This window comes from Colletes gigas, unplaced genomic scaffold (assembly GCF_013123115.1).
Source record: "Colletes gigas isolate AHSC1104 unplaced genomic scaffold, ASM1312311v1 Colletes_gigas_Sc00003, whole genome shotgun sequence".
In the NCBI taxonomy this organism is placed as follows: Eukaryota; Metazoa; Arthropoda; class Insecta; order Hymenoptera; family Colletidae; genus Colletes; species Colletes gigas.
The window spans coordinates 8917587-8941944 of record NW_025106632.1 but is presented as its reverse complement, the minus strand read 5'-3'; the positions used below and the strand labels follow the sequence as shown (position 1 = coordinate 8941944).

Sequence of the window (24358 nt, the reverse complement as noted above, 5' to 3'; positions counted from 1 at the left end):
CACGTCTTTACCCTTGTTAAATATAAATAAGTGAAAACGCGTCGTCGGATGCTCCGCCATTGTGTTAATAATATATTATACGAATCTCGAGGGAAACTTAAGGAGACCTATAGAAAACTTAAGGATATTCTATAGTCTACAGTGATGTCCGAACTTCCGTTCGACGAGCAACCAGAACCGCGAAGATAAGTTTTCGATGTTCGATCGAGCGATGTGATCAGTGTGTGAAAACTGAACAGAGGCCTTGTAGTAACGGCGGAACCATTTGACGAGATAAAATTTATTTACGATGCGTTTGTTGCGATCTATATTTACAATTCTCGCTCTGTGCGGTTGTTCGCGACCACCCTCTTGGACCTCGCCGATCAAAAAGTGTCTGTACACCGTCTACACGTCGTTCGTGTTGATCATGGTGCACAGCCTCGTGATATCCCAAATATTAGACATAGCGTTCAACGTCGACAATCAAGACGACTTTAGCGAAAATTTCTACCTGACGCTCGGGGTCTTTATATCTTGTTGCAAGCTGTGCACCCTGTTGCTGCATCGCGATAATTACGCAACGATGGTCCAGACCCTTCAAAAGGAACCATTCTCGCCAACGAACACCGACGAGTTCGAGATCCTGGCGAGATTCGAGAAATGGGCGGAGTGAGTCTGCGTTAGACTGCGGATGTTTATGCATTTATGGGAAATTATTTAATTTAGGTGTAGAAGGAACCCTTTGACTGCCATGTCGGAATCACATGTTTTGCTCAGAACGCCACGGATGTGCCAGATGCAAGATTTCATAGAAATTAATCTTTTATTTTCGATTTTCTAATGATCATTTTTAATTGCTCAATGGGGCACTTGTTGTTTCAAAGTATCTTCTAATTAGCGATATTCAAAATGCACTGTGTATCAATTTTCATTCAGCTCTTACAATTGTAAGTAGTTCAAGCGCTCTGGTCACTGTGATGACCATCATGGCGTCACGGGAGAAATCATGGCCAGTCATATGTGACCAACATGGCAGTCAAAGTGTTAACAAAAATATGAATTTCCATAAAGTTCCGCGGTCTAGTCTGTATTTACATTTATCATCGATTGCAGTGATCGTAGCAACGATCGTTGCACATTTTTTTAGTACTCAGTTTTGCCAGGATTGCGGTAACCTTGTCGAGGATCTGAATCGAAATATAATTTGAAGTTTGATGATAGTATTTTTACAGATGGAACACGATCGTCTACACGATATTGCTCGAGTCCTGCGTAACATGGATGATCGCGACGTCGTTTTTCACAGATTACAAAAGACATAGATTACCGTATCGTGCCTGGGTACCCTACAACTATTCTTCTTCCTTTTTGTTTACTATTACTTACACGCATCAGACAATCAGTATAGCGATCTGCGCGGTTTTGAATATAGCCTGCGACAGTTTGTTCAGCGGCCTGCTGATCCACACGTACTGCCAATTCGAGATACTCCGTCATCGTTTCAAGCACATCCTAGAAAACGAGAACCTCTCGGCGAAACACTGTGCCCATCATCATGACCATATATACAAGTTGGTCCATTTTCTGTGAAAGCAAAAATTTAGTTTTTTTAAACACGTCGTACTTAAATATATGTATAATCGACAACTTCTTTTCTTAAGGATCGATCTACTCGTTTTACCTTAATACAGGTCACAAATTTTTTGCAAAGAATAAATTAATAATTTACTAATATAAATATAAATATAAATAATTTATTAGAATAAATTAATAATTTCACTTATATGAGATATTTTTTCATTTTTAAAAAGAGTAGAATGATAAAACAGTGTTATTCTTGAGCGAAATTAAGGAGGTATTGCGGTCTAGAGTTTAGAAAAAATCGAGTTTTCTTTCTGTCACTTTGAAAATATATAAACTCAGAATATAAAGTTTCCTTTACATAATTTCCTCCCCGTCTGTATCAGATTTAGCGTATTGGTTGCAATTATGAAAACCAATAGAGTATATTTTACAAAGGCCATTAAAAAAGTAGCCATTAAAGGTATATATTATACTATCTGAAGAATCTTGATGCAAAATAGCCTGTCTGCCATTTAAAAAAGAAAAATCAGAAAGAATGATAATCTGGACAGCAATATCACCTTACCACCTGACTCTAGCAATATAAATACAAATAAAGAATATTATAATAAATAATGTCTTTTGATATCATTGCAGATTCGCCACGATGGTGAACAAAGAATTTGAAACGATAGTACTGCTTCAGTTTCTGGTGAGCATGTCGATATTATGCTTCGACCTTTATCGGTTCTTGCAAACCGAACAGCGCACAAAATTAATGGAAATGATACTTTATGCAATATGTACGCTTATGCAAATATTGTACTACTGTTGGTACGGGAACGAAGTCAGAGTGAAGGTACAAAATACTTACGTTCCTACTTTAACACTAGATTTACGGGCATTGATCGCACGTATATTTATCGATACCTTTCATGTTGACGATTATCTTACAATACGATTTTAATTTTAATTAGAATATGTATCCATGCCATTGCATCGATCAAATTCAACACAAGTTGTTAAAAAATAATATTTACGCGTTCTGCAATTTTAAATATGGAATTCCGTAATAATGGCTTCCGTAAATCTAGTGTTAACGAAATCAACATTTTTGTTTCAATATGAAAATTTGATAAAGTAAAATTTGCCTTAGTAATTATTTTAGTAATCAAAATTCGTGAATCGAACCCTTATTTTCTGTAACATTTCGATTTGAGAATTAATTGTTTTATCTAATAAAATATGTCACCCGCGTACGGGTCACGTGTCAAATCGATACGTTTAAGAGTTTATAAATTAAATAGCAGTAACTTTATACAGCAGTCTTCTTGACAGAGCCTCGAAATTCCCGACATGATAATCGACAGCAATTGGGTATCTCTGGACAACAACGCCAGGAAGATTTTCCTAATGATTATGAAACGAGCACTGGTGCCCATTGAATTTTCCAGCGTGCATCTTGTACCAGTGGATCTCAACTCTTTCAAAGTAGTACGAAATATATTATATTCTCTTAACTTTTCCTTATTTTTTTAGAGACTTTACTTTTCTTATTTCTGTATTCATTTGAATCTGTTTACAAGTTACTCTATTCTATTCTTACTTTCGTTGAAAGTGCGTTAGTATAATTTATGGATATACCCAGTCACTCCCACTCGTATTTTTACACTATATTTTACATTAAATTGAAAGAAACTTTGTTTCTTATGAATTCTTTCCAAAAAAGATTCCAAGAAAGATGCATACTATCTTCACCAAATATCGTTTATTACACTGTGTTATTATTCCTATTTACGAAATAATTTTGTTAAATAAAACCGATAGAAAGGTATAATATAAACAATATGCAATAATATTAACAAAACGAACCAGTGTTTCCAACGTGATGAGAAAAACAACAAATTCGTAAGAAACAATTTTTTTTAAATTTATAGCGAATTTTCATCGCAGTGTAAGAATACGATACTAACGTAATTTTTAAATAAAAATCGAAGAAAATAATTGGCCCGATAATAAGTTTATAGACTGTTTTCCCATCTCAGAGTACGAAAAATAGGTACAAATATATATTTGTTGCAGATATTAAAAACTTCTTACTCTGCGTTTAGCATGCTCCAACAAAGAAGTTAGAAGAGGTGCGTATTATTTTGAAAAAAAAAAAAATTTATCGACCCCTTTAAATTTCTTCTCGATGAACGAAGAAAGGGGAATGGAAAAATAGTCACTGACAACGTCCCATAACTGTGCTTGCTATACTTGCAAGTCCCCCTTTATCCTTTCTTCTTTCTGATCTTTAACCCCTTAACACTCATGCCCGAGTCTGACTGCTTTGAGAAACGATATTTGTTTAATTTGATGGTTTAAGGGACGACAATATTTGTTTTTCTTCAAGTTATACGCTACGATAACAAATCCAATAAAGAAAACTGATCATTCTCGGTAAATCCGAGAAATATGAGCGTTAAGGGGTGAAAAGAGTAAAAGAGTATACCTTAATTTTGCGTGAATTTTATCGTAAACGTAAGGGTCAGACCAAACGACCAAGATCCAACGAATACATTTTACAAACAACTGTTAACGTTTCACTCTGTTACAATGTCTTTCACTGTGTCTGTTAACTCATTCACTAAATAAAATTCTTGACAACGATTTCGAACGAGTGTTTAGAATGAACGATGCACCGAGGAGCTTCCCTTCGTTTGGTTCGTTTACTTCGCAAAATGTCGTTTCTCGTTGAATTCGCAATGAGAGACTGCTCGAGGGGATAATAATATAGAACTTCGTTAAATGACAAATGGACAAGTTCCATCAACGGTAATTATAATGATATAGGTCGCGGGCTAGGACGGAATTCTCGGGAAATAATGTACAGATCGAAGGGGGCGTAAGGAATATCGATACTCCGTGACCGTCAGTCCAGTCTAAACCTTTTCGAGAAAATAATCGCAGTAATCGTATCGAAGAATACGCTTAGAAAAGTTATCGTATCGCTGTGAGTAAAGAAACACGTTTATTGGTAACGTTTCGTAGTTACAACGAGCCGTGTGGCTATGTGATTTAAGTAGCGTTGGGAAACTAAACGTGAGTGAAAATCGATATGCAGTACGGTCGTTAGCGTGTGTCGTCGATAAAAAAAGAATATTTCCACGAACACGATAAATATAGAGGGCATTTATGTTAAACTAACAATGGGTATACTAAGGAGGATAGTTACGCTTCTGACGATGTGCGGTTGTTCGCGACCCACTTCCTGGACGTCGCCGACCAAAAAGTTCTTGTACACCGTTTACACGATCTTCGTGTTCCTGGCCATGCATACCCTCGTCATCACTCAAATCCTGGATCTGGTTTTCATCGTCGACAATCAGGACGATTTCAGCGACAACTTTTACGTGACGCTGGCGATGATCATCACCTTCGTAAAAATGTGCAGCATGCTGATCACTAAAAAGAATATTGTAACGTTGATCGACACCCTACAGCGGGAGCCTTTTTTACCGATGGACGCCGAGGAGTTTGAAATTCGAACGCAGTACGACAGTATGTCCGAGTGAGTCCATTATTAATACCAGATATTAAGTAACGAACAGCAGTATTATCAGTATGGTGAATTTTAATTAAAGTTAAAAAGTTTGTGCAGATCGTTTGCACCACTTTCAAGTTACGAACATTTCTGTATTTCGAATTTAAAAAATTGTATTCTTGATTCCCGTCTTATTTTGGTCTCCAGAATCTCTCATTAGAATTCTTCCCTGAGTTGACCGAATACCTTGTATATTGTTCATATATTTCCGTAATTCCCGAACAGTTTTCACTGAGAAAGCCTCAGATAAGCTTGTTTATGCATTTTAATATTCACTGCCAAATCAAAACTGTATAATATTCTGCATGAAAATTTTTATTTTATAAGATACGTAACCTGAAACTATTATATTTATAATCTTGCTCAAATAAGCAAAATCCTATCCAAAATTGTAGGCCTGATATGTGCAGTTCGAGTATGAAAATACCGTTAATAATTCAGCAATAGTATTCTTGCAGGAACAACACGATGACGTACACGTACGCGATAGTGAGCTACGTAATATGGATGTTCCTGGTTACGCTAATCTTGGAATTTGAAAACCGGAAATTAGTGTTTCGCGCCTGGTTGCCCTTCGACTACACTTCGGTGCTAGGTTTCAGCATCGCCTTCGGTCATCAAATTATAAGCTCCTTAATTTGCTCGGCCTCGAACGTCGCGTGCGACAGTCTGTTCAGCGGTCTGTTGATTCACATTTACGGTCAATTCGAGATACTCGGGTACCGTCTGCGACATATCGAAAGGGACAACGACGACTCGGTGAAACAGTGCGCTCGTCATCATAAACACATATACAAGTTGGTATTTCGGTTTTACAATGGTAAAATACACGACTAAAAATTGCAAATACTTGACCGACGAGTGCTTATGAGCACGCTGTTTCTCAAAATCGAATTTAACGTTTGCTTGTTGCAGATTCGCCAGGATGGTGAACGAACAATTTAAGCTGATCGTGTTCGTTCAGTTTCTCACGAGCACGTCGACCGTGTGCTTCGATCTATACCGTTTGACGCAAAAAGAACTTGGCTCCGAAAGCGTGGACATACTGCTCTATGCGTCCGTCACTCTCATTCAGATATATTACTATTGTTGGTACGGGAACGAAGTGAAACTGAAGGTTCGTTCAAACGATAACAGGCTGCGTTTTCACTTTGACTTTACGTATGGTTTCCTTGCACAGAGTCTCGAGGTTTCTGGTATGGTGTTTGAAAGCGACTGGACGTACCTGAACAACAAAACTAAGAGGACTCTATTAATGATCATGCGACGCGCCACGGTACCCATCGAATTTACCAGTCTCTATCTCGTGACCGTGAATGTCGAAACATTTAAAGCGGTTAGTACGAAAAGAAATAAATTTTCTTTGTGGTGTGTGGCTTCGTAATTCTTGGAGAACCAAATAAGAATTAAATAACTCTATAAACTTACTAAAATTTCGATAATATCAATTGATTTTTACAATACTTTATAACGAATATTTTTACATGTTTGAGACATTCTCACGTCCGTCTTTGGAACAAATTCTAATATGTTTTTTTATCATATAAAAATTAGATATTATGTATATTCCGATTAATACCATTATTTACAATATAAAATAAAAACGAATGAAATGAAATATTTTTTATTTTATGAAACTTTTTATGAAAATGATGATTGAGAGATGGAAGGAAGTCGTTGAAAACGATGATTAAAAGTAAATGCAAATATTCTTGTTTGACACCCATGCGAATAAGAAGTGGTTAATATCTAGAAAGTTAGTAGTTGTAGCGTAGTGGCACGACACGTTTCAAAATTTGTTCACGATCAAATATATATTTATTACAGTTGCTCAAGACTGCCTACTCGGCGTATAACGTGCTTCAATGATAATAAAATGACAGAGAATTATTTTTCGTAGAACGACGAAGACCTTCCCTCAAACTTCTCGTGGTACATAGTCTTAAAGTATGCGAAATAAAGAAGAAAATGAAATCATTAAGGACACAAAAATATAAGAAATATTGGAAAACATACCTTTCTCAATAACAGCCATCTGTAACTTTGCAGAATTTGTTATTATACCATATTATTTATCGTTAAAAAAAATCATACAACTTCCCTGTACATTATCTTTTCGTAATTTTAGACGTAAAAAAAAAAATATGTGCTTGATCGTTTTGATGGAAACAATTATAAAATAGAGGTTAACGAAAGTGATTCTTAAACCAAAACACTCATCGCTCGTTGTAAAAATTTATCGAAAACCATACTCTTGTTCTAAAAAATATGTAATTTTGCGTAGAATGAATCTTACGAATTAAATCGTTTATTATAGATTTCGGGAGAAAAAAAAATTTAAATGTGGTTAACGTACGATTGTTTATTATTGTTAAATATTACCTGCAACATCGTAGCCATAATCGCGACGATATCCTTGCTCAGTTCTGCGAAACACTGTTCGAACTTCAGTTTTAGAAACAAGTGACTTCCCTCAGACTTTTCATTTTCCGCGACTCCTTTTGTAAAATAAAAATGCTGACATTAGAGAGGGTGGACATTTGCATGTTCATAATTTATACACTAATGCATTCCTGGCTGGCTATACGCGATCACCTTTGTTGCGAAACATAAACTCGCGGACAGAGAGAAGTGAATTGTAATAACGTCTCGCAACGGAATTTGTAAGGAGATTAACGGGACAATCGGGGAAGTGTGCAATTACTGTAATAGCATAGACAGCTGGAAAGGGATTCTATCGAAGAAAACTGACTTCTTCGAAGGAACGCAAGGAATATCAATATTCTATAGTCGCGAGTGCTACTTGAAACTTCATCCAGCGGACGAGATCGACGGCCGCGATGACAAAATACTTTCGCGAAGAATCTCGTCGCATAATCGAGCTAGCATCGAGATAATAAACGGCTATATAAATAAACAGTCAGCCTGGGAACAAAACTGTCGCGTGGAAATCGAAACGCGCCATTGTAGTCGGGGTTTACTTCGGTAAGAAGAACTTTCTGGTCGACGAATACGAAGGTAAACGAAGATACGATACTTTACTTCTTTATAGATCGAAAAGGATAGAGGACGTTTCAGGAAAGCTTGACGATGGATACGCTAAGTTGGACGTTTGGTCTACTAACAGTGTGCGGATGCTCGCGACCGCCATCTTGGAAGACGCCGTTGAAAAAGTTCTTGTACAATTTTTACTCGATTTGCTTAATTCTGATCTTGCAAACCATGGTGATTACCGAATTTCTCGACTTGGCTTTCAACGTAGACAATCCGGACGATTTCAGCGACAACATCTACGTGACGCTCGAGATGATCGTCATCTGTTTTAAAATGTGTAGCTTGTCGTTAAAGCGAAAGAATATCGCGATCTTGATCGATACACTTCAGAGAACGCCTTTCGCGTCAACGGACAGCCAGGAGATCGAAATTCGAACGAGATTCGACAAAGCAGTAGAGTAATTATCAGCCAGCACTCTAAGTAGCAATTAGCGAGATTTTCGAGTCTTTTTCGACGCTCTGAAATGTTAGAGGAAATAAATTTAAATAAAATTTAAATGGGATACTAAAATAGAGTAGATGTTACGTGGTATAGAATCGTCTGAAATCGAAGTTTTGTGGTCTGGTAGTCGACGTTACTGGTCTTTTCTTGGCTCTAGTCGCTGTTCGATGTAACTGTGTTCGATAGGAGCAAAGATAATTGTGTAAATCTTGGTCGAAAGCGTGACGATAGTATTTTTACAGATGGAATACGAAACTCTACACGTTTGTATTAGAATTATGCGTAGTGTGGACGGTATTGGCGACGTTAGTTGCATCTACGACTAGCAAGGAGCTACTGTTCCGTGCCTGGCTTCCCATCGACTATTCCACGACGATAACGTTTTACTTTGCCTTGGGTTTTCAAATTCTATGTGCAGTGATCGGAAGTCTCTCGAACGTTGCGTGTGACAGTCTGTTCAGCGGTCTGTTGATTCACATTTACTGTCAGTTCGAGATACTCGGGCACCGTTTGAAAAATATTATAGAAAACGAGAATGACTTGGTGAAACAGTGTAATCGTCATCACGATCAAATATACAAGTTGGTCTCACAGTTTCGTAGAGTAACAAAACATTAGAAGTAGCGAGTACGAGAATTTGTTCGACGAACGTTTTAGATGACAGATTTAGTCGCACGTGGCACCAATTACAAATGATTCACACCGGGACACTGGTTCTGCGAGACGAGCGTTGACTATTACGCAAATTATAATAATCCCTTTCCAAAATCGTTGCAGATTCGCCGCGATGGTTAACGAAGAATTTAAGGCAATCGTGTTCGTTCAGTTTCTGATGAGTATATCGGTAATGTGTTTCAATCTGTATCTATTGGCGCGGAAAAAGTTCATCTCAGAGATCGTGGAAACTGTTCTCTACATATTGTGCACGCTGATGCAGATATATTACTATTGTTGGTACGGGAACGAAGTGAAACTGAAGGTACGTTTCTTCGTTTGCAATTCCAGCAACGTGATTTTACGCGAGTTTCACATCGACAGAGTCTCGAAGTCACCGACATGATATTTGGAATCAACTGGACATCTTTAAATAATAACACTGTGAAGATTCTGTTGATGAGTATGAGACGTGCAACGATACCAATCGAATTTACCAGCTTCTACGTTGTGTCTGTGAATCTCGAATCGTTCAAAGCGGTTGGTACAATAATAATTCATTCTTCTTTAATCAATTGAATCAGGGATTTCGTTCGAATCGAAGTACGTTGTAGTCGTTGTTTCGCTGTTTTCTAAGTTGTTTAAAAAATACAGACTCTTAAAATTTATCGTAAGCTCAAAAGAGAGAAAAATCGTATCTGTTTATTGCAGTTGCTGAAGACTTCTTACTCGGCGTGCAACCTCCTGCAACAAACTCGCTGATAATACGCCGAACGTGTATTATCTTCCCTCGTAGTCGAAAGGTTTTCTCTCAATCTCCAGAAAGAGGTACGAAGTAATTTACAGTAAACGTATTTACAATATGTTTTATAGGAAACAACGCAACTTAGATGAAATTTCCTGTCTTTGCACGTAAAACTAAGATGGCTACCAGCGATCGTGGAAACCTATTGGAAAACGAAGGAAGAGCTGATGAAAAGTAGCGGTACCAGATGTGAGAGAAATATTTCCTACGTACCTTGTTTATAAAAATTTGCTCAATGGGCAGCTGATTCATGTACTTTTACAGTGCCGGAAAAATGTTGAAGAATTTCAGTGTTAATGAAAAATACGTAAACGGTGAAATTCTAAGTAAAAATCATTTTGTATCGAGCACTTTTAGAAATATATATAAAAAAATTTCTTAATAAATGCACAGATCTCGTATAAAATAGTGTACGAACAGTATCGCCTCGCTATTTGAAAAATCGATTCAGTACTGAACACAAACACCGAATGGAACACTGCATAAATTACAAAAAACTCAAAGAAACAATCGTAAAACACTGCAATCGATTTAATACAATTAAATAACAGTAATTCGTGCTAAACTATCATATTTAAGTTTACTCAATCGTCACGAGCGTACTTCGTGTTCAATCGATGTTCACGAGAGCAGTACTGGTTGGTGTTTACGTCTCCCAGCTTCAGTTTGCGACAAAATTTTAATAAAGGAGTCTTACGTTCGGTACGTAACGCTAATTACGACCGATACCATTAGCGAAGTGGAACGCAACTGTTTCGCTCCACTCTTTCCCCTAACTTCGTTAATTATTAAAATTCCTGTCCACGATCGCGCTCATGCTAAGTGAACATTTAGCGAAATCTTTCAAATATGCATCGTCTCCTCTTCTATTGAAAACGTTCTATCGCGACGGGAAACAGAGCAGAGGGAAGTAAGACAAAATTGTGGAACGTAATATTTAAAAGGAAATCGAGTAAGTCTTGTCGTCGGTAATTACTGTAATAATACAGGGCGTTGTGCAGAAGGGAAGTGAATCGACTTGTTCAAGAAAATTCAAGAAACATCGATACTCCGTAATCGTCAGTTTACTTGAAACTTCGTCGAGCACGCGACAAGATTCTTTCGTACGCTTCTGTCGGTGTCGTTGCTCGGAGAACAAGCTGATTAACTACTATGTGAATCAAAGGGATAACTGGCGACAAACAAATAAAGGAAGAAACGCGTTTCGGTGTGAAATCTGACGATGCACATACTACGCTGGTTATTCACGCTTTTGGCGATATGCGGTTATTCGAGGCCGTCATCTTGGACGTCGCCGTTGAAAAAGTTTACGTACGACTTGTACACGATCTTCACGGTCGTCATCATTTACAGCACGACGATCAGTCAAATTATAGACTTGATCTTCGTCGTGGACAACGTGGACGATTTCAGCGACAACATTTACGTGACGCTCGTGTATATGATCACCTGCTTCAAAACGTGCAGTATATTAATTACGCGACGGAATACTATGATGCTGGTCGATATTCTCGAAAAGGAGCCATTTTTACCGATGGACGTCGAAGAAATTGAAATAAGAACGAAATTCGACAAAGAAGCTGAGTAAGTTGCGACTTCCTTCTCGAGATATTTTTATTTCAAGTTTCGTACGCACCTAGTAAATTTCCACTGTTGCAAACCTTGCAAGTAATCTTTCAAGTCTCACGGCTCAATTTTCATGAACTGTTCGTAACTATAACGTAACAAGCTTTTTGTTTTTTTTCTATTTCTCTGATACGTACGCGTGGCGTGTAAATATAAAGCAAACTTTGACTTTATCATATTAATTGATAACTCAGATACAAAGCTTCTACCACAAGTTAGTAATTCTTTAATTTTATTACGATCCGTAGAGTAAACCTTGAATCTTTTACAGTCTCAACTTAAACGAGACACCTAGAATTCTACGCTTTTATTCTTGTTTCTAACAAGATGAAAATTGAATAATTATATAATATATCGTCCAGAGCTTAACGACAGTACTTTTGCAGAAAGAGCTCGAAGACCTACGCGTCTGCAGTGGTATTCTGCATAGTATGGACATTCCTGACGACGCTAATCGTCGAATTCGAAAACAGGAAGTTGCCGTATCGCGCCTGGTTCCCGTTCGATTATTCACCGGTGCTGAAGTTCAGCTTCGTCTACCTTCATCAAGCTACGAGTGCTCTGCTCTGCTGCCTCTCGAACGTCGCGTGCGACAGTTTGTTCAGCTGCCTGTTGGTTCAAATTTACTGTCAGTTCGAAATACTCGGATACCGTCTGCACAATATTCGAAAGAACGAGAACGATTTGGTGAAACAGTGCGCCCGCCATCACAATCATATATACAAGTTGGTCTCCCAAGTTTCGTACAGCGTCTCGGTTCTTTCCCGACTCTTTTCTCGTTCCAAAAAACTTGAAATAGAAAAGAGTCTCGAAGTCTTTAAATTTCTCACGTACATTTGCTCGTATGAAAAGATACGAATCATATTTTGATTTAAGTCTTATCTTTTGCACCATGAAATAAATTTTACAGAAATTTATAAAAATAAGAAATATCGATTCGATACGAAAACGTAACAAAGACGTTGTGGCGTCGCCTCCCATGCTCGCCACCAGAGGGGTCGCGCTCTCACAAGCGCTCGACCGACCCCTCCGTTGCTATATATACACTCCTCGAACGACTTCCCAATATCCCAGTCGTCTAAGGCAGGGCCTGCTAGAAAGCCTTACTGATGAGTCCACTGGCAGGCCCGGACGAAACGCGCCCCCTCCTTTCCTTTTCTGTCCTCCTACGAATTCTCACGAGATCCCCTACCCGCAGCGAAGCAGCGCCACAACGTTATTTTTAGAAACTAGATACATTTATGTATATTTTTTTATTTATGTTCGAGGAATCTTTTTTGTAGAACTTTGTTTTATCGAGAATTTAATCATTTTTAACCAATTGTATTGGTACATTTGCATTGTTTTCAAGTATTTGACGCGAAACAATTTGTTGTCTCGTTGCAGATTCGCTACGATGGTAAACGACAAATTTAAAACAATCATGTTGGTTCAATTTGCCATGAGCACGTTGACCATATGCTTCGATCTTTATCAATTGACGCAAAACAAAATGAACTCGAAGGCTATAGAAATATTGATCTATGCGTCGTGTACGCTTTTGCAGATATATTACTACTGTTGGTATGGGAACGAAGTGAAACTGAAGGTTCATTTCTACACTAATAGACTTAATCTTTCGTTTAAGCAACGTATCATAGATAGACGAGGTATTTTTTTACAGAGCCTTGAAGTTCCCAACATGATATTCGAGAGCGACTGGACGACTTTAAAGACCAAGACTCAGAAGATTCTGTTAATGATTATGAAACGATCATTGTCGCCCATCGAATTCACCAGCCTTTACATCGTGTCCGTCAATCTCGAAGCATTCAAAGTGGTCAGTACAACATCAATTAACTCTCTAAACGAACCCCAGTCTTACTTCGATAGAAAAACAACGCCTCTTATCCGTGTTACCCGACTCTGTAATCACAGAAAATAGATTTAAATAAATGCTATATCGTTTTTCAAAACTTACGTATTCGTAGAAAAGAATTTTTTAATAAATTGGGAATTTTTGTGAATTAATCTAAAATTTTAATTGGATGCTCGAGAATAAATTTTGCTGGAAATGGAAACGTGTTAAGAGACTAATTCTTCCAATAATCTAAAGTTTATAGAATAATGAAATCCCATTGACATGCTAAACAACTTGCCTCAAAATGTTTCAATATTTTTTCATTGAATATTTATTTATTGTAGCTGCTTAAGACTTCTTACTCGATATATAACCTGGTTCAATAAATTTAATATTAACAAAGATATTAGATCGATAATATCAAACACGAGTTATTTCCCGCCGTAGTTAGAAGATTTTTCCCCAAAGAAAATTGCGAAAAAAAGATGTCATTAAGGCCTCACGAAACTCACGCTGGACGTAAAATACAATATTCGAAACGAATAATATCTTTTACGGTAAGCAATAATTTTCGTTAAAGCAAGGCATACATGTAGGATGTGGTAGAGAGGGGTGACGAAAAGACGGTAATCTAACCACTTAAATGAGGAACAATATTTAATGAGAATAAAATAGGTAATCTGATGGACTTTACACGTGCTTTTTCTTTGACTCCACCTTAGCGACTGACTCGTCGCGGACGAACAGGACGATCGTCCACTGCCTCACGCACACACACAGCATACGCGCTCCCGCGCGCACCTACTTTGTAACATTCCCTCATACATTTATCACGATGAAATGAATCATTAGTCGTTTGTTGCATTGATTGATCAAATTAATCCTTATTCTTCAGTAGCGTTGAGTGAAAAATATCGAAAGTTTTTAATTACACGTATAATGAATGTTAACTGCTCAAAAATATATTTTTAAAACAATAAAGTTATAAAATGTTTACAACTTTTAAAATAAATCTTCAGCAGCTTGTTTTTAAATAGCAAACATTCCTTAAACGTGTGAAAAAAAGTTTGGATCACTGGATCAATACAAATAAATTTCAAGTGTCGATGACGGAGTTTAACGTGAAAATTAAGTATATATAGTTACTTTGTGTTCAAAATACATAAATAACATAGTTTTAAGGTGAAACAATTACAAAAATCATAAGCTATTAATTCAATAAACAAACAGACCTTCTCAACGAGTAAACGGAAATGAAATTTTCTGAAAAATTGACGTACACTGCCGATGAGGAGAAAAAAGAAAACGGAGCAAAACGGGAATGATAACTGCCTTCGCTGGGGAATTATGGCTTCAGGAGTAATGGAACGAATGTGCTGAGATGCTTAGTCGCAATGTAGACCTTATTAAAATACAATGAAATTTATGCCGATGAAATAAAATTCGTGCGTCGTTTTAAATCGTTCCTTAAACGTTCCATCCCACAGGCAGAACAAAATGGAGATCTACGATAGGTTTAATCAAGTCAGAATCAACTTACGAACGAGCAAACTAGTCCAATTGAATAAAATATTTGCTGGTTTTATTTTTGTACGGTTCATTTTGGATTTTCTTTTGCCGACGTTGCGACGTCAAATATTAATAAAACAATATTTCGTAATTATTTCGTTCTCTTTAAACGAACAAATTTTACTCCATACTTTCAATTTATTCTTTCGTGTGGAAGAAAATGAATTTGTTTACGTACCAATGGAACCACAATTATGGTTCGAAACAAAACGTTCGTCGAGCAAATCCACGACACTGTGCACCCTTCTGTCTTCCTCGGCGTTCAGCGGCGAACTAAAATGTCCTTGCATTCCTGAGTTTGTTCTTTAGAGGGGTTCGACATCGATCCACACATAAATCGAACACACTGAATTTCCAAACGTATGCGAACGACGGATCAGCGACTACGAAAAGTTAAAATAATTTAAAATTGATAATAATAAAACAGACATCAAATGTAAACGAGTGAATATAAAGTAACGAAATTTTACAGGTGTCTTTCAGAAGGATCTGGGCGTAGTTTTTGTAATTGGTAAATTTCAAAATGCTAATTACTATCCGAAGAATTAATTAAAATGTTTAAGGAAGCCAGTGAATGATATTTTTAAAGATTAAAGCACAACACCCAAATAAAAGCATGCAACTTATCACAAGCATGGTGCACGACACGTTTCACGTTCGAAACAGCTTTAGAGTCATTTAAAGTTACAACCTGGCATACCGAATGCGGTCGCGTTGACCAGAATTTTTTATAACTCGCTAAAAGGACTCGGAAAATTAAATGCTACGCGTCCACGAGCGGAAGAAGAAGCACAACCGCATCCTACTTTACTTTTACATCGGAAATGACCGTCTAATGATGAGATCTACGATCCAAAGGTATCATTTGCGATGTGAAATTAATCGCTGAGTGGAGAAAGGCAACATTACGTTATGTAACATGTCGGAAAAGGGGTGCATCGCTAATGAACATTAGCGTTTTTCCTCAAACGTGCGCCGGTGACCAAAGAGTAAACGTCCGAATGATCGGAATTTCAAAGTGATTTAAAAGCAAAGGTTACCCGCGAGCAAAATTTTATAGCCGCTAATCGTAAACTCGGTGGACAATCGAGAATCGAGTGATCGGAGGTATGGTAGAACGAAATAGTGATTGATCAAAGTCATGGGATTCTCGATAATATTCACGCTTCTCGCGTGCTGCGGTGTCTGGCGACCGGTTTCGTGGTCGTCGCGATTCAAAACGGTGATCTACAATTTTTACTCTCTGTTTGTGTTGTGGCTCGCCGTCAGCTTCACGATTTCTCAATTTATCACCGCGGTAACCGTGGACAACGTGGACGATTTCGTAGAGAACACTTATATACTAGTTACAGCGTTCGTCGGTTGTTGCAAAATGGCAAACATGCTCATTTGCCGGAAGGGTGTCATAGATCTGATCGAGGCTTTACTGATCGAGCCTTGCGCCACCACTGACGACGAGGAAACGGAAATTCAAACGAATTACGACAAACGAGTACGGTCAGTGACTATTTATCGTTATTCTTATAAATATATGCTACAGTTTATCATGTAATCCTCTTCGAGACAGAAATATTATTCTTCGGCTTATTCGAATCAAATTTTATTTTTATTATTATTCATTTATCAATTTTTTAAGTAAAGAGAAGTGAATGGCGATTGCTTCTGCGATATTGTTAGAGCTTCGACTTTCTCTTGAGGCGAGAAGTTTTAATATTAATAATAGAGAGAAATTATATTATTAATATCCTCTCTCTATTATTAATATTACTGTTTAAAATTTCTCGCTTCAAGAGACGAAGATTTGCATTCGAGTCGAATACAACGACCATTTGTATTGGAAATTTGAATGGAAATTATTGTCGTCCAAAAAAAATTTCATCATCGTTCGTAGTAACCACCAAAGTTATTACAAGACACGTATATTAATGTGTACACTTTAACCATTGAACTCCGCAGGAATAATACTATTAGATATATGATGATGATACAGACGTCGGTGGCCACGACTATGGTTACCTCCTTGCTAACAGAATTCCACAACGAAAGGCTCACCTATAAAGCCTGGATACCTTACAATTACTCGTCCACGGTTCTCTTTCAATTTACATACGCCCAACAGATGTTGAGTTTATTCTTTCTATCGCACGCGCATATCGTTTCCGACGCACTGTTTTTTGGACTGCTGACGCAAACTTCTTGTCAATTCAACATCCTCGAATATCGCTTGAATAACGTAGAAACGAACGGAAAGAAGACGCTGGAAAATTGCGTTCGCCATCACGACAGCATTTACAAGTAAACACGTTCATTTATACTATCGAGAAGAATCTTATAACGGAGGCAGAATTCACTAGATACTCTGTGGATTCGCTATAAATGGAAAGAAACTTCTCTTATATTTCTTACAAATTCTTTCCCCGTTACTTTTACCAAGTATTAAGTTTATTAACGCCAGTGTGTGTTACTTCCCCTATTTACGAAGTAGCTTTATTTTTATTTTTTAATATTAATAAGCAAGTAATACCCAATTATAAACCTGATAGAGAAGTATTAATAATATAGTAAAGAGAAATCGAATAATACCGTGTTTTTTTCTTCCAAGCGGTAACCCATCCTACTTTGTACGCCGCTCAATGATGCTGAACTTCATTGATCGAAGAAGAAACGACATATCCAACGTAGCACGACCGCTTACAAGTTTTATTCTTAATTTATTTAAACATAAATCTGTTAAATACCTCAATGTATAAAACAGTGAACTTGTTTCTTCCATTTACAGTGAATCACTATAATGTACGAATACGAGTGATAATAGCTGTCTATAAATGATAAAACACTATCAATGCGTGCTTCGACGGTATAAATGGACCTTAATCGATACTAAAACCGTTACGTTTAATATGTAATATTTACAAACCCCATTTTCGAGATACTTCGATCGCAGATTAGCCAGGATGACGAACAACGCGCTGAACATGACGATCTTCTCGCAATTTTTTGGAAGTTTTCTGGTACTGTGCCTGGGCCTGGCACAGTTACTGAAACAGGACCTTTTCAGCTTCGAGTTCTTAGCGACGGTGTGTTACTTGAGCACAATAATGGTGCAGAGCTTCCTTTATTGTTGGTGCGGGAACGAAGTCAAGCTCAAGGTAAGCGTTAGTAACGCGCCCCCGCCCGGAAATGTGCAAAAAATCGTTGAACTTTGTACGATTTTCCAGAGTATCGACCTGGCGAGCTCGATTTTTCAAACGGACTGGATAGGATTGAACGAAGGCGCTAAGAAGATCCTGCTGATCACGATGAATCGCACGAGATCGCCCATAGAGTACGAAAGTGTACACGTCGTGAACGTGAACATCGACTTCTTCGTAATCGTTAGTAACGTACAGTGAAACCTCGATTTAACGGACTTGGAATTTATCGTACACAATTAGTGAGCCACCAATTCACTATCCTTGCTTTAAATAATGACATGTACTATATTTCCATAAGTATAACAGAATTGCAGTGGCTCATAAGCATCACTAGATTCTTGGTTTCATAGAGATACTGTTAAATCGCGATTTCACCGCAGAACAATTTACGTTTTCTAACGCTAATTACCCGAAGACTAAACTAATCTTGCTTCCGTCTAATTGTAGCTCATTAAAAGCTCCTATTCGATGTATAACTTGCTACAAAATACTAAAAACTAGCGACCTGCGAGAGAAAGAGAGAGAACCGATCTTAAGGAAATCATCATCCCTTGCTATCACACTTTTCTTACTCGATAATAAACAATTTCAAACCACATTTTTAACATTTCTTTTCATTTCAACGACTTTGGTTGTCGAATGAAAACAGCGTGAAATGTAACGTGTCATTTTTCCTCGAACGTGATCCTCTTAAATGAATTATATAAAAAGCCCTTTTTCCATTTACCATTCTTATATTTAAATTGAAAGGCATAAACAAAGTTTTTTTATGTTATGTTACGTTATGTGTTTTGTTTGAAGTCTAATAAAGAAAACAAATGTATGTACGTACCAATAGAACCACTGTCACAGCCCCAAACGAAAACGTTCGTCGAGCAAGTCCGGCAACCTTCCGTCTTCCACCACGGTCAGCGGCGAACTGAAATAACATTGCGTTTCCGAGTTTATTGTTCAGAGGGGTTCAACGTCGATAGTCGTCGATACGTCATTTACCTGCTCCCCCATAAATACAACCTATTTCCGCTTAATGGAACCGTACTTATCCAATCGATCGAATTTTCAGTTACGTAGAGTCGATAGTCAGCGGTTATTAAACTTCCGAGATAATGCACATACAATTAGTCCTCGGACGGAAGTAACCGCGGCATAATTAAAATTACCATTACCGAGGGAACTCGAGAAGGGTGTACCAGGAAACGTTACGAAGAAAAGATTGTTTTAATAAACAATGTGGTTGAGATCGAAACTCTGCAGAGACCAGTAAATTTTTATTTCGTTCGACGTCGCGATTGATATTTCTTCTAAGCAGAGGGGCAAAATTTTGTCAACGATACTCAACTAGTTGCTTAAAAGTGCAATAGTACCGTCGATTTCCAAGGTGGTATAAAAGACACGTTACGTGGTGCACAGTGATCGACGACGTGGGTGGAAAAATAGAATGCAAAAGCTTTCTTTGTCGTTTGCCCTGCTGACTTACGTTGGCTTTTGGAGACCGACAAAATGGCCAGTGCATTCTATCAAATACTGGTTGTATAACGCTTACTCGGCTCTCATGATATTGTTCTTATACTCGTTCACGTTATTCTTCATGATAGACTGCTTGCAGTTCGCGGACATGAAGACCGCGGTCCATAAATTCTCTATATTCATCTCGGCGGCAGGTGTATGCGTCAAGGTTGCGAATGTGTTTTATCAGCGTGACAAAATCATAAACATGGTGAATACTCTGGTGCAGGGAAACTGTTTACCAAAGGATGAGAACGAGGTGATCATTCAGCGGAAGTTCGACTTATACGCAAGGTAGTCCTTAAAAACATTCTTTTCTACCATGTTTTCGAATTATGCACGCTCAAAAAGCACCATAATTTGTACCTGGATTATTTTTGCCTGCAACAAAAAATCCTTTGAATAAAGTATATTTTAAGTTATTTTGAACGCCATTTTCTCTTCTTCAATGAGTTTCTTTAATATAAGTAAAAGTGTATTCAACGTATTGGAATTTTCTTTAATCGACTAAAAGTTTTGAGAAAATTCTATTTCCACATCAAAGTTTTGAAGCTCTCGTCTGGAATATATTAGAAAGCTCGTCTTAATTTTCTATTTTTGCTTACTTCGAACAGTATAATTAACCATTACTGGACAGATTTTTATTTTTGCAGAAATCTGACGATATGCTGCGAGATCTTGAACGAAACGACCGCGATGTTCGCATCCGTGGCTCAATTCAACGTACTCATAAGCACGAGGACATTGCCCATGTACGAATGGATGCCTTTTAGTCTGGAATCGACGAAACTGTACTTATTTTCTTTGTTGTTTCAATCGTTCGGTGTGCTAGTCTGCGCGAACTCCAGCGTGGCCAACGAGACGCTGATCTCCGGCTTGATGATCCAAGTTAAAGCACAATTTGAAATATTCTGCCACAGGGCACGAAAATTACCTGCTTTGATCACGGAGGCGAAAGAGGCTTGCACATCGACGGAGGACTTCAAGAGAAAAAGAATAAATATTCTCGGGGATCTGGTAAAAAATCATCTGGAGGTTTACGAGTAAACGAAATTAAATTTTCTTTGACGCCATCGTCGTTAAATAGTTCTCGTTCGCAACTGGAAAATATTTATTTGTATTATATACGATGCCGTCTATAAAACACCGGACACTTGCAGTTTAGAAAATGTCTTATTCTTTGTTATATTTACATATTTTATGGATCGTGAGGTTCAAGCACTTCTGTGCATAAATAATTTTTGACGAAAATCGATCAAAGTTACGACTTCTTCGTGGTCAGAATGCCATTTTAAAAAACTGTGCGCTGGCAGTAGTATAAGTCCATCGCGCGTCAGACGCGAGAGAAAGCATCAATGCTACTTCGTCGTTCTTGACTTTCGTCTTATTTTGGTACCTAGACAGGCGCCATTTTGCATTCACCTGTTGCTGAATATTTTCTACAATCTTTGAAGTGAATCTGGTCTTGAAGTAGTGGTCTTTTTAATTCACAAAGTACTAAAATTTATCTGTGAGAATTGTAAATTTAAAAAAGGATTTAACTTCCGTGTAAAGATATTCCAAGAGAAAAGACACACTTTGTTTTCTTCGAAGGGTGAAACAAAAAATTTTGTTTCACTGATAGACTCGACTTGCACATTTTTCAACATTTCCTTTACGAGCACTATTTATATTTTCATTTACTAGATATATTTATGTAATTTAATAATAAATTCTGGTACTGGTACCACAAGTATATAAATCGCTACTATTTCTTCGAGCGAGATATTTTCTTAAAAACTATTTTATCAATTGCGTTCCTTAAAAAGATCGCTTGTCATAATTTTAAAACGTCCCTCGCAATATGTGACCCAATGTTCGCGTAAGTCGCAACCAGTGATTGCGTAAATGTGCACTGCAAGTTTCTAATATTTATGTCTCGAGGAATAGGAACCGGGCGAGAAATATTTTTTACTCGAAAATACACAGTGACATTCTCCTGCTTAACATACTTCAAGGCCGTTGAAATCGACACTGTAAGAAATGCTCCACCGTTCTACGCCAGATCATCGAGATTATTTTTAAATCGCTCCGTTTAGTCCACGCGAGGACCTCGAAACGATCAGTTCTTGCAATCTACATTGTTGATCCGCCTGTCCCTTTTCCACATTTTACTCGAAAAGTTTCGATAGCCTCGAAATTTTAGACAATTTCTACTTTTAAAGTGAACTTTCAAAACCTTGAACTTAAGTTTCTTGCAAATATAAACATAGAGATAATTTTCATTTAAATTCATTTAATTGCCTGGGCGAACGAATCAGCCATTTTTTAATACTTACATTAAATGAGATTTCTGTTTCTTTCTTTACGCGAAGTTCTCAGAAATATTCGGTTATAGATATCTCTTCTACTAAGAAGATGGTATCGTCCAAAACTTTGATAGTAAATTTCAACCTACAAATATTTCTCAACTACCAAAATTCATGAAACTCGTGCCCCTTGTAAATGTCCGGTGACTTATAAAGAGAGTAAATCAAAGTTCACGGAAATGAAAGAACCTTAACCGTCGAAACGTTTATAAATGTGTCGATAATGTTACGAATTGATTACAGATTCGCAACGATCGTCAACACTATTTTTCAATACATGATTTTCATTCAATTCTGTATAAGCGTGATGGTGGTCTGTCTAAGTATTTACACGATGTCAACCGAGCCCTCGTTCGACATAAACTTCGTTTCGAGCTTCTCCTACTTGTGCTCTATGATGATGCAAGTGCATTTATACTGTTGGTATGGAAACGAGGTGGCGTTACAGGTTGGCACCGAATTTCGTCTCCTTGAATCACCGTGTTTCGTTCAGTGCACTAAATTAAATACAAATAACAAGGCAAACAAAAATTCAGACGGTCCTCTTCGAGCAGATAAATAAAACGAACGAATTGAATGGAAACGAAAATAGAGAAAGTATAATTTTCTAATGTTTTCAAATAACAAGAATGTTTCCAATCAACCCGTGTTGCACCGAACACTTTGATTCAACGTTTATTGCACGAATTTTGCTTGCAGAGTAAAAGCGTGGGCAACGCTATTTACGAAATGGACTGGACATCGCTCCCTATTAGGGTAATGAAGGACTTGTTAATTATCATGGCGAGATCCAGCAAGCCCACTGTAATGTCGAGTGGCCACGTTGTCACTTTGTCAACGGATTCCTTTATGGCTGTTAGTAACGCAAAAAAAAAAATATATTATTTAAATAATTCTTGAAAGAAACGAGATCGAATAGGTGAATTTATTCGTAACGATTGCAACGGTTGCAGATCATGAAGATGTCGTATTCGACGTACAACCTCTTGAAAGACACATCGAACAAATGAGAAATCTCAACAGTAAATATCGACAATCCTGCAGGCTCTGGGACCCAACGAATTAATCGGCAATATAATTTTATAACTGTTATGAAAACATATACGTATGCAGTGTGCTTTTCTATACGTTACCATACGACATTTCCATTTTATGTAGTCATTCTGAACACGGAAGAGAAATAAAACTGCACGACATATCGATGAAGATTCAGTGTGCAATATATTAACGATCTAAACGCTATCGAACATATTTCAGATTACGATGTTGAGCATCGATGGCCCTGCTATGGATAGAATTTTCTGTAACATGCTAAAAAGCTCCAAGAGAAAGCGAGGCTATATGTTTCATCTTACGTTTTTATAATGAGTATCTAATGATAAGGTTGATGAAGAAAAATTAATGGCAATGTTGCATTATACATACGTATCGGGAGTAAGTCCAGTTCAGTCAAGAAAATAATTGTTATTTTGGTTACAGAAGTTATAATTCCTAAACGTAACTGATCCGATCTTTATTTTAGAATTACAATTTAAACGTAGTCCGGCTAAATACGAAATCGTATAATTAATAGAGTTTTATTAGAAATTCAACCGATAATTAAATTTTGTTAGACAGTTTTAACTATTCTTGAGTACTGCTGAATCTAGTGACCCATTTCGTGGTCGTCACGATTCAGAATTGTGTTTTCGATACGTGTCGACTGCAAGCTTGACGCTTTCTTAAATTATCATCATCAACACTTATCCATTGGTCGCCCCGCTCCTCGGCCATTGCAAAATATAGAATACGTTAAGATGAATTCCGAGAAAATGACAATCGAAACGAGATACGAAGGTCGATACAAAAATTAGATTCTATAAAATAACAAAGGGTAAAATTTGTAATTCTATATTGTCCGAGAATTAGACGCCTAAAATTGTAAGAAGACATCGTTCAATAAACCCCAAAGTGGAACTCGCTGACTTGGAATGTTTTCTAAGGAAAAGTCAATATGACGTGTTCGCGTTCCAGAAAATTGTTGGAATTTTTTCAGATCGATCGAACAAATCGGAACGAGAGCGGTAAGAAGATGCTCCTGATCGCTGATATTTACGTTTTTCAATGCTGGTTACGCGAAACCCGAACTAACGATTTATTGTTTTTGGCTGGCCAATTATAGCCGGTTAAAAGCTTCTATTCGATATAGA

The 24358-nt window shown here is 37.4% G+C and overlaps 4 protein-coding genes across 4 annotated transcripts; all 4 read left to right on the top strand.

Annotated features, from left to right (window-relative positions):
- Positions 1 to 289: 289 nt before the first annotated feature.
- On the top strand, positions 290 to 3678 carry LOC122404780 (odorant receptor 46a-like). Its single transcript, XM_043409004.1, has 5 exons — positions 290 to 651; positions 1215 to 1553; positions 2203 to 2404; positions 2884 to 3039; positions 3628 to 3678. The coding sequence occupies exons 1-5, from the start codon at positions 290 to 292 to the stop codon at positions 3676 to 3678; spliced, it is 1110 nt and encodes a 369-aa protein (XP_043264939.1).
- Positions 3679 to 4736: 1058 nt separating this feature from the next.
- LOC122404779 (odorant receptor 94b-like) lies at positions 4737 to 7000 on the top strand. Its single transcript, XM_043409003.1, has 5 exons — positions 4737 to 5098; positions 5590 to 5928; positions 6047 to 6248; positions 6312 to 6467; positions 6959 to 7000. Exons 1-5 carry the CDS (start codon positions 4737 to 4739, stop codon positions 6998 to 7000), a joined length of 1101 nt encoding a protein of 366 aa, XP_043264938.1.
- Positions 7001 to 8353: 1353 nt separating this feature from the next.
- On the top strand, positions 8354 to 19465 carry LOC122404778. Its single transcript, XM_043409002.1, has 11 exons — positions 8354 to 8583; positions 8870 to 9208; positions 9405 to 9606; positions 9666 to 9821; positions 9993 to 10038; positions 11463 to 11670; positions 12186 to 12548; positions 13240 to 13300; positions 13376 to 13531; positions 13897 to 13929; positions 19379 to 19465. Exons 1-11 carry the CDS (start codon positions 8354 to 8356, stop codon positions 19463 to 19465), a joined length of 1881 nt encoding a protein of 626 aa, XP_043264937.1.
- A 288-nt stretch (positions 19466 to 19753) lies between these two features.
- LOC122404777 (odorant receptor 67a-like) lies at positions 19754 to 23179 on the top strand. The gene is made up of 5 exons (XM_043409001.1): positions 19754 to 20115; positions 20475 to 20864; positions 22413 to 22617; positions 22869 to 23024; positions 23123 to 23179. Exons 1-5 carry the CDS (start codon positions 19754 to 19756, stop codon positions 23177 to 23179), a joined length of 1170 nt encoding a protein of 389 aa, XP_043264936.1.
- Positions 23180 to 24358: the final 1179 nt, after the last annotated feature.